The 11,218-nt window shown below is 34.8% G+C and overlaps 1 protein-coding gene across 5 annotated transcripts in view; it reads right to left on the reverse strand.

The window, feature by feature from the left end:
• LOC106878077 (uncharacterized) overlaps positions 1 to 11,218 on the reverse strand; it is a 70,279-nt gene that overhangs the window by 10,829 nt on the left and 48,232 nt on the right. For 4 of the 5 annotated variants that reach the window (XR_008263484.1, XM_052965708.1, XM_052965712.1 and 1 more), the window contains 2 exons: positions 8,786 to 8,867; positions 3,614 to 3,700 (listed from right to left, as the gene is read on the reverse strand). Coding sequence is in view for 4 of the 5 variants with exons in the window: in XM_052965708.1 (XP_052821668.1) it covers positions 3,614 to 3,700; positions 8,786 to 8,867 (169 nt within the window). In the remaining variant the exon portion in view is untranslated. Of the gene's footprint in view, positions 1 to 576; positions 805 to 3,613; positions 3,701 to 8,785; positions 8,868 to 11,218 lie in introns of those variants that run through there. The other variant, XM_052965705.1, reaches the window with a different exon arrangement.

An 11,218-nucleotide genomic window follows, 5' to 3' on the forward strand; every position in this document is an offset into this window, starting at 1 on the left:
AGTTCTTTTGTCCTCTTGTTTAGATTATATATATATATATATATATATAGTCTAAGTATTTTAGTTCAGAACATTTCATGCTTCTTATTCTCTTGATGCAGATCATTAACAATCTGCTACCTTCTCATATTCTCCTACCTAAGCTAAGTTGCTACTTTATTCTCTTCACTTCTACTAAGCTTTCATATAATTTCATATAATTTCATATAATGTAGCACTTATTGTGGCTGCTTCCAAGCTTGAGTCGTTTTCCACCAACGGAACTGACTGAGTTATTAAATATAGTAAATTTTCTCAATTTGAAGAAAGCTATATTTAAATAAGCTCTTCACTTTTATTCCATCATTCTGTGAATGTTCCTCCCTGTATGTTCTAACTGTACAGTTTGAATTCACCAATTGCAAATTCATGATGGAGTATATTTGTGTGCCTTTGGGCACACAATCAATTACTTTGCATTTTCATCTTTTTTTGTTACTAGTTAGAACAAAGTAAAATCCAATTTTGAGATCAGACCAAAACCCATTCATATCACACAACTCCAGGATCCTGGCTCAGTTTTCAATTGTTATGCCCTGTCTATAGCTAGTTTATTTTCTTGCAAAAGAAAATCAAATGTGGAGTTAGACAAACACATACACATTCACAAATACAAGTAAATAAGTTGACAGAAAGACAGAGACGTAGTGGGAGAGCTATACAAACATGGATGTGCATATATGAATATAATCTGATATCAAACATAGGATATCAGTCCAGATTTGTTTAAACTGTAGACAGAACTCCTTCTTAGTGTTGCCTTCACTGAAACAAAGGAAAAATAAGAACAAAATTGCGTTACTATCAACATGTATTCTCTGGGCAGCTGATGTTTCAGTATCAGAAGAGTCAAGTCATAATCTACCAGCTCTCTCTGAGACATGTCAGTCCTCCAGCTATAGTTATTGAGCCATGTCATACATACACATATATATATATCATCATCATCTTCATCATCATCATTTAGTGTCTGCTAGGTGGTTTGACTGGAACTGGTAAGCCAGAGAGCTGCATCAAGTTCCAGTTTGATTTGACATGGTTTTTCTATGGCTGGATGACCTCGATGCCAACCACTCCAAGAGTGTAATGGGCGCTTTTTATCTGCAACCAGCATGGGAGATTTTATGTGCCACCAGCATGGGTATCAGTTACATGACACTGACATTGGCCACAACTACAATTTCACTTGGCTTGACAGGTCTTCTCAAGCACAGCATATCACTAAATGTCTTGGTCATCTGTCATTGCCTCCATGAGGCCCAACATTTGAAGATCGTATTATATATATACTTTTCTACTCTAGGCATAAGGCTCGAAATTTTGGGGGAGGGGGCCAGTCGATTTGATCAACCCCAGTATGCAACTGGTACTTAATTTATCGACCCTGAAAGGATGAAAGGCAAAATTGACCTCGGCAGAATTTGAACTCAGAACGTAAAGACATGAAATAGCGCTAAGCATTATTCCCAGCGTGCTAATACTTCTGCCAGCTCACCACTTTTCGTATTATATATATATATATATATATATATATATATATATATATACCAGTAGTTAGTTATGTAGGGACAAATCACCTTCCTTTATAGTTTCATTGATCATAATTGCAAACCTAAAGTCTCCACTATAAGCAACATGACTTATAATAGATAAAGGCATGACTGTGCAGTTAAGAAGTTAGCATCATAATTACATAGTTTTGGGTTAAATCCCATAGCATGACACCTTGTGTGAGTGTCTTCTGCCATAGCCTTGGGCTGACTGATGCTTTGTGAGTGGAATTTGATATATAGAAACTATATAGGAAGGACCATTCCTGTTCTCAGTTTAACACTACTAAATAGCCCGTAGGTACCTTAACAGAGTCCACTGGCTTACTGTGTTGCAAGCATTCAGGTTAAGTTTCCAGTCTGAAAATAACTTTCTTTCTTCTTCCTTTCTTACTAGTCTCAGAAGCCCTGAAAAGTCTTGGATTCTGCCCTTCCTACTCTGATAGAACTATCAAAAAATACAATAGTGTTCAAAAAACCATTCAAGAAACCTCTACAGTTTTAAGAGGTGAGACCAACTCTTTTTAATAATGTTTAACAAAGCACATTGCAACTGAAGTGATAACTCAAGAAGAGTTGTCACATAATACATGACAATATGAAAACAAACATGAATTTAATGATGATGATGATGGTGAAGTGGAAGAAGAGTAAAATAAAGAACAAGCTGAAAAGAGGCTTCTGCTAATGTCACTGATCCTAATATTGATGATGATAACCACCATCAGCATCATCAGAAGGCTTGGATGTCATTGTCATCTGAAGGTTATGTCAACAACCATTCAAATAATATCATATGAATGATGTTCAGGATTAGAGAGAATGAAAATAAGAATAAATGAGTAGAGAACTGTTGCTTGTGTGTGTCTGAGAGAGAGAGAGAGAGAGAGAGAGAGAGAGAGAGAGAGAGAGAGAGAGGGGGAAGAGAGAAAGAAAGAGAGGAAGACAATGAATTACAGATAATGATGGGAAAAAGAGCCAGTGTTGTATGTTGTGAAGGGAGAAATGGGATGAGATGGGTGGCCATTGGTGTTAAGAAAGGATGAAAGTGACTGGGTGAGATGAGGAATGAAAACGAATGTATAAGGAAATAGAAGAAAAGGAAGACTGAGAAGGACTTAGCTGAAGATGTGGAGGAGGAAATGAGGACAAGGCAGTTGATAAAGACGGGTGGGCAAAATGGAAAAGACAACTGACATGAGACCCACATGGCTAATCCTTGCTTTTGCAGAGGAAATGGTCTTGAAACACTTGTTACAGGTGTTAGAGATCAGGTGATGATCAATGACGATATTTTGAGACTAAGTGTGTGTGTGTGTGTGTATATATATATATATATATATATTTGATTAATAAATTCAAAATAAGATAAAAATCTTTTACAAGAATTTTATCAGGAAGCTAGTGTGTAAAAAAATTCATAAGGGAAATTTCTATTCCCAAGAATATAATTATTCGTTTATATTTATATAAGGGCATTACTACAGAATAATGCCACACAACAGACTTCCCAAATCAACACATTTTAGTACTGAATGCGAGGAAAGCAACCCTCAAAAGAAACCAACATTAAAAAAAAAAACTTGGGTTGCTTTCCTCGCATTCGGTACTAAAATGTGTTTATTTGGGAAGTCTGTTGTGTGGCATTATTCTGTAGTAATGCCCTTATATAAATATATATATATATTATAGCTATAAACTAACGTAAGCATGAAAGAGATCAACTCTTTGCTGATGAAGGATCACCAGACTATAGTATTAAATGTTTCTCCTCACAAAATACAAACAAAAAAAGTAACACTAAACACAACTTTCAGAAAGCGAAGACTATTTAAGTTACAGGTAAAAAAAAAAAAAGCAGTAAACAACCAATTTTTTTTTTACCTGAGAGTTGCAGAACAATAATTAAAGTAGACACTAAATACTGTTTTTAGTTTGGTTAAAAAACAAATACATTAAATAAAATTTTTGTTACAATAATTATCAAATTAAAGATTTACTAATAAATGAAGAGAGTGACCTACCTCTTTCTTTAAGGCCTTTGTTAAAGTTGCGTTGTACGAAAAATAGCTCAATCATTAATAAAGCCCAAACGAACAATGCTATGGTAACTGAAAATGGATAACATTTCTTTTATCAAAGATGACAATCACATGATAATGCTCAAAGTAAATATAATATATTCCATAGTTTTTTAAATAATAATAATAGTATTTTAAAAGCTTAAAGCTTATAAGTAATCACCATGCAGTGACTAAAGAAAATAATCTAATAATGGGGCAAATAAGCCCTTGATGGGCAAAAGTAGGTTATCTTGCATGCCCCATTATTAAACTATTTTCTTTAGTTATTGCATGATGATTGCTTATAAGCTTTAAGCTTGTAAAATATTATTATTATTATTCACAGGATTGTAAAAATCGAGGCTGCTGAACAAAAACCATTACAGAAAATATTCTATAGTAGTTTATGACTGAATATTTGATTAAAAGTAACAAAGATTGATGATTAAACTGATTCGTTCCTATGATATCTATGTCAAATTATTGATGGCTTTTTAATTAGAATTATAACAGTTTAATGTATTAGTAAACTAATTAAGAAGAGAATGAAGAAATTTCAAACTCTCTTGATTGAAAATACAATGATATTATGACCATTCGATTTAAACTTTCATAACTTTATTGACCTCTGCTTAGAATCATAGATGTACCTATGGGCTTTATACTGCAAAAAAATTCTTCTGATCTTCTTAACTAGGAACCAAGCACTGCCATCTGGCTTTCATAAAAATGTTATTTCAGTCATTAATATTAGTGATTCCTAACTGGGGCTTCACAAAATCCTCTTTAAGGGTTTTGTAATAAGTATCAATAAGCAAAAATTGTAGTTCCCATACAAACCTAAAAATTCTGCCAATCCATCATAACAACAACAAAAATCCTTTCTACTATAGGCACACTTTAATAATAATAATAACGGTTTAAGTTATGACACAAAGTCAGCAGATTAGTCGGAGAGCTAAGTCAATTAAATCAACGTCTTTGTTCAACTGGTACACGTTTTATCGACCCCTGAAAGAATGAAAGGCAAAGTTGGCCTCAGCTGAATTTTGAACTAGTATGATAGTTTATAGAATTCCAAGGGAGAAGAGGCAAAGTTTGAATATAGAATGTAAAAGGCTGTGATCGAATACTACAAGACCTTTTGTCCAACTAGCTGACAATTCTGCCATTCCATTATATTCATAATAATTTTTAATTTAGGCCCAACGCTAGAAATTTTTGAATGAAGCAGTTTAGTTGATACCATAAACTGCTTATTGACCCTGAATACTGCAAGGCCTTTCTGTGCTACTCTCTTATGATTCTGCCAATCCACCAATCTTGCACAAATAATAATAATAATAATGATAATAATAATAATAAATGCCCGGATGCAGTACCAGGCAGTGGCTCTCATGGCTTCTGGTCTTAATTGATTGGAAGTGTTATCATGTACATTGTTTGTCTTGGTATAAAAGATGGACTACAGCAAATATTCTGTTTAATACCACAGATTTGCTTGTCAGTTGTTTGACCATAACTAGTTGAGCATGTCCCTTGGTGGCTGACGATATGTGCATCTCTGATCACGAGCAGAAGTAGTGGGGGAGCATCATAGCCATGTGTTGAGAGGAATTCTTTGGGGTTTGAATAATTCATCTCTGGAAATATGGGTGTTTTGTTCAACATCCTTAAACAAACCTTATTCAGGGACCTTTTGAGCGGGATGGGCTACTTCACCAGAAGAGAATTCTAACTGGGTACCACCTGCAAGGTCATGAGCTGTTTATCTTGATATGAGATCACTATGTTGTGCACATATGGTTGTGATGCATGTGTCTGGTGTACCCTTATCAGACAGGTAGCCATGATGGGTATACCGGGCTATGTATATTTGTGCCCCAGTGTTACTTTGATGGCATGCACAGCTCTCTCACTAAATAATAATAATAATAATAATAATAATAATAATAATAATAATAATAATAATAATCATGCCTCCTCATTGATATTCATGCCTCCTCATTGATAATCATGCCTCCTCATTGATATGACTGTCCCAATTGATATAAACGTATCTGTCAAGACCTACCAAAAACTGAGCAAATATAAAGATCTTGAAATAGAAATTAGCAAAATGTGGAATCTGAAGACGAAAACAATACCTATTGTCATAGGTGCCCTGGGAATGACAGCGAAACAGGCTGATTACTACCTAGCTCAGATACCAGGAAACCCCAAAATGGCTGAAGTTCAAAAGATAGTGCTCATGGGAACTGCCCATATCCTACGTAAAATACTGTCTATGTGATCTCAAATTTTAAAGCAAACACATAATTTTCTTATGGTTTCTTAAACATTCTCTAGAACAACACTATGTACAAATCCAAATATATGGTACCCTAGGCATAACACCTACATGAACTTCTAACTTGTTGTCTCTTGAGGTCTCTGGGTGAGACTTGGATCCAACTTGTACAAATGCAAAACAAAAGTCAAACATAAAATAATAATAATAATAATAATGATGATGATAATAATATCCTTTCTATTATAGGAACATGACCTGAATTTTGGCAGGAGGAGGACAGTTGATTACATTGATCTTAGTGTGTAACTGGTATTTATTTTATCAACCCTCAAATGGATGAGATACAAAGTTGACCTTAGCAGAATTTGAACTCTGAATGTAAATATGGACGAAATACCACCAAGCATTTTGTCTGGCATGATAATAATTCTCCCAGCTCAACATCTTAGCAATAATCAAAATAATAATAATAATCCTTTCTACTATAGGCACAAGGCCTGAAATTTTGAGGGAAGGGGCTAGCTGATCACATCAATTCCAGTGCTCAACTGCAGAATGATCCCTGGCTTACCATCCCTGCAAGAAGTGCAAAAGATTGTTTTAACTGGTATGTCACATGTATTGAGAAGAGCAGTGTCAATGTGAGAACAATTGCTACCCATATATTTTAATTTTTTATTTTATCTTATTTTTTATTTATTATTAATTAAAAAAATTTTTTTTTTCACATAACTTCATTTCATTTTGAAAATGAACAATCTAGTGTGTTTACTTTAATGACTTATCAATGTATTTAGTGAATTTCTTTGCCCTAGGAGTCAGGAAGACACTCAGCATAAGATGGAAACAAAACTAAAAGAAGAAAAACTAATAATAATAATAATCAACCATGCTCTATGATATGCCAATACATATGACTAGATACTGTTGTCAAGGACCACCAAGAAAAGAAAATATCTGCTAATCTAGAAGATGACATTGTATCTCTAAAAGAAATGGAGAAACTGTGGAAATACATATATTAGGAATAGAGATAACATGACTGTGGAGCAAGAAAGCAAAAATAATCTCTTTAATAATAGGTGCTTTGGGCATGATCAAAAAACATACAGACAAATATGTAGCCCAAAATCCAGGACTTATATGTAACATGCAGAAAATAGCACTGCTTGGCACTGCTCACATCTTACATAAAGCATTTTTGGTACAGTAAAAATAACACCACCAAAACAAATCACAGTACATATCCAAGATACACAGAGCTCTACTCAGTAGTGCAGTGAAAGCTCACAATAAAAATAAGACTACTGAATAATAATTCTTTCAAATTTTGGCACTGAGCCAACAGTGTTTAGGAGAAGGGGGTAAATCTATTACACCAACCACAGGGATCATTGGTACTTATTTTATCGAACCATGACAGAATTTGAACTCAGAATGTAGAAACGGAAGAAATGCCACTTAGTATTTTATCCAACACATGATTCTACCAGCTTGCTGCCTTAGACTACTGAAATCATATTTTCTAATATAAGCATCAAAGTATATATTTTTGACTGGGAAAAAACAGTGAATTAAATCACTATTTAGTACTGTTTAGATTGTGACAGTCTGAGTCATTTTAAAACTCATTTCTATTGGTTTGGTTTGGAGAAAGAGGCTCTTAGCCTTTGCAAGTCATCTAAGACCTTTATTTTATCAACTCCAGAAGAACAGAAAGAGGCCTTTGAACTTAGAACTTTGAATTCAGAATGTAAAGATATCTAATGATCTATAAGGCATTTTGACCAGTATTTTATCAATTCTGTCACTTGACCAAATGATACTATCAACCCCGACAGATAATAATGTATCTCTAAAAAAAGAAAGGGAAAATTATCTAAAAGAACGCAGACATGGCTGTGTGGTAAAAAGTTTGTTTCCTATCCATATGGTTCTGGGTTCAGTCCCACTGCATGGCACATTGGGCAAGTAGTGTCTTCTATTATAGCCTTGTAAGTAGATTTTGTAGATGGAAAATAAAAGAAGCCCATTACATGTGTGTGTGTGTGTGTGTGTCTTTCTCTTTGACTCTGGGTTTGTGTCACCCACGGTTGCCATTTGACAACTGGTGCTGGTGTGTTTACATGCCCATAATTTAGCAGTTCAGCAAAAGAGACTGATAAAATAAATACCAGGCTTTAAAAAATAGGTACTGGGGTCAATTTATTCAACAAAAAGTTCTTTGATGTGGTACCCTAGCATAACTCCAGTCTAATGAGGGAAATGAGTAAAAGATAAATGATAATATTCTGCCAGTCCATCATCCTATTGCTCCTGTATTTTATTGACCTCAGAAAGATAAACAGCTAAGTTATTGCTGGTGTGAAGGGAGATGATGGGTATGGTTTTAAGTTTGTTTGTTGTAAAATTTCTAAGGGGATGATTGAAAGGATGAGTAACTATAAAACTGTGCCTGGTAAATAGCAGGAAAACACGACTGTGAAATAATTTGCCTATGTGATAGAGCTGTGTTAATTCTTATGTTAATGTACAGCATAACATAATAGACACTGCTATTTAACAAGTAATATTGGTTTCAAATTTTGGAACAAGGCCAGCAATTTCGGGGTAGGGAGTACATTGACCCTAGTGCTCAACTGGTACTTATCTTATCAATCCCCAATAGGATGAAAGGCAAAGTTGACCTCGGTGGATTTTGAACTCAGAATGTAAAGGCAGATGAAACACCACAAAGCATTTTGCCCGATTCTGCCAGCTCGCTGCTTTAACAAGTGTAATATTATAATATAAATGAGATATCAGTGTTATATCAGAGGGATATATCTATGTTTATATACCTGAAGTCAGTATACAGTAAATCATAAACTTTTCAGTAAGGTCATTGCTGTTGGATGGTAAGTTTGATAAATGGATGTAAAGCTGAAAAAGAAGAAAATAAAAATAAACAAAACAAACAAAACCAAAACAAAACAAAAGAAGGAACATTAAGAATTTTTAAAAAAAGCACAAAACTGGTTCTAAATCTTGTTAAACTTCTTCCAGCCATCTCAAATATCCACCTGAATATTTTCAAAAGATATACTAATTGTTCATGACATAAGGGATAATAGCATTCATGAGTTCTATCCTAGCTTTTGCATTTCTGCCTGCTTGACATTTGATAACTAAGAAAACTAAACTATTCAAAACAAAATTATAAATTCTTCAGAAAATATGAAAACAAAAATCTGAAAATGTTTTCCTTCTATAATAATGGTTTCAAACATTGATGCACGGTCAGAAATTTCTCAGAGAGAAAACAGTCAATTGTGTTGGTAGCCCCAGAACTTGAATGGTACATCATTTTACTGCACCCAGCAGGATTTGAACTCAGCAGTACATCACCAAACAGTCACTATAACCTTCTTTTTGAAGAGATCAGGTTTAAGGAAGGTTTTCAGTGCTTCATTTTGGTCCAGTCACTGCGAAGAACATTTTTTATTATTGTACAGAATCCACTTTTCATCGCAAGTTACAATACAGTCAGGAAATGGATCAGTCTGGTTATAGAGAAGAAGCAACGAGCAAATTTCATATCTGCACATTTTCTGATTTTCATTCAAATCATGTGGTAACCATTTGTTGAGCGCTTTTTTGATTTTCCGATTGCATACAAACTTGAAGTTCTTTTGCCAGTTCTTGAGTGATTTTACATAGATCTTTCTCAATTATGGTCTTTAATTGACTGTCATTGATGACAGATGGGCATCCACTATGCTCACGATCTTCAAGGCTCAGGTCTCCACTGTGAAATCATTTAAACCATTTTCGAGCTGACCACTCACTGGTCATTTCCTGACCAAATGTTTCGTTGATATCATGAGCAGTTTCAGCTGCTTTACATCTTTATTTAAGTTCAATAGCAAAATTGCTTGAATACCGTTCTTTGATAGTTCCATTTCAGATGATTGTAACAATGGTGAAAAATGTATCAATGTTAATTTATTGATGAATTTGGGCAGTCTATGTCTGTGTTAGCAGACAATTGCAAAAAAAAAAATATTAAAAAAATTCAAAACTCTGCAAAAATCTGGTACAAATTCTTCATAGTCCAAAATGTTGCTTACTTTTTACTCAACTTGATAGTTCAATCTAGAGTGATATCTGTTACAGTTTTAACTAATTTGTCATATTGTTGTCAAACCGTCATCACACACACAAAAGAAAGAAGAAAGAAAAAAAATTAAATAAATAAAATGAACTAAAGATTGAAAATCTAAAAAAATAAATATAAAACTAATCAACAAAACAATAACTAAGGAAAATCACTAAAATGAAATGAATGAATTTATAAGCAATTAAGAATATATCACATGCAACAAGTGGATGTAGGTATAGTTGCGAAGTGAAGAAGTTTGCATTGCGACCACATGGTTGATCCTATAGCATGCCACCTGGAGCAAGAGCCTTCAGCTATAACCTCAGGTTCTTCAATGTTTTGTGTGAGAAATTTAGCAAATAGAAACTGTGAGAATGCCCATCATACATGTGTGTTTCTGTGTATATGTGCAATCATATATGTGTGTGTATGAGTATATGAATGTGTATGTGTGTGTGCATGTATCATCATCATCATTCCAATGTCCTCTTTCCATGCTGACATGCATTGGACAGATTGTGACAATCTGAGTCATTTCTTATTGAGAGCTACTGTTCATATAGACTGGTATTTGTATGTCATTTGACCTGATTTCTACCATTAGGTGCCCTTCTGATCACCAATCATTTTACAGAGTATACCGGATGCATTTTCTCATGGCACCACCTTGAGAGAGTTTGCATTCCTGGTGTGAGGAAGGGCATCCAGCCATTGAAACCACGCTAAAGTAAACACTGGAGCTCAATGCAGTTCTCTAGCTCATCAGATCCTGAAGAACTACTCCAACCATGCCAGCATTGAAGATGGATGGCAAAAAGTGATAATGATGGCAGGACAAGAGGGACCTCGTCTTCCTATCTACCCTTCTGTCCTGGCCTCTACTTCACTGCTTCTGTCCCTTCCTCCTTGTTCCATTTCCTCCCTCCACCATCCTCTCTGCTCTCGTGTGACCTGTGGTCAGCTTTCTTTTCACTCCAGCCGCTGTGAAGGCAAGACGAACTACTAGCGTTCTACCTCAGATTTGCGTTTGGCCGTACGGCTTTTGAATGTTGTTTTCACTGTCCATTTTTTCCTGTCTTGGTTTGTGTTTGCCACCTTGGAATCCTCTGTGTAGTTGGTTGATCCACTACTC

The sequence above is a fragment of the Octopus bimaculoides genome, chromosome 1, assembly GCF_001194135.2.
Source record: "Octopus bimaculoides isolate UCB-OBI-ISO-001 chromosome 1, ASM119413v2, whole genome shotgun sequence".
In the NCBI taxonomy this organism is placed as follows: Eukaryota; Metazoa; Mollusca; class Cephalopoda; order Octopoda; family Octopodidae; genus Octopus; species Octopus bimaculoides.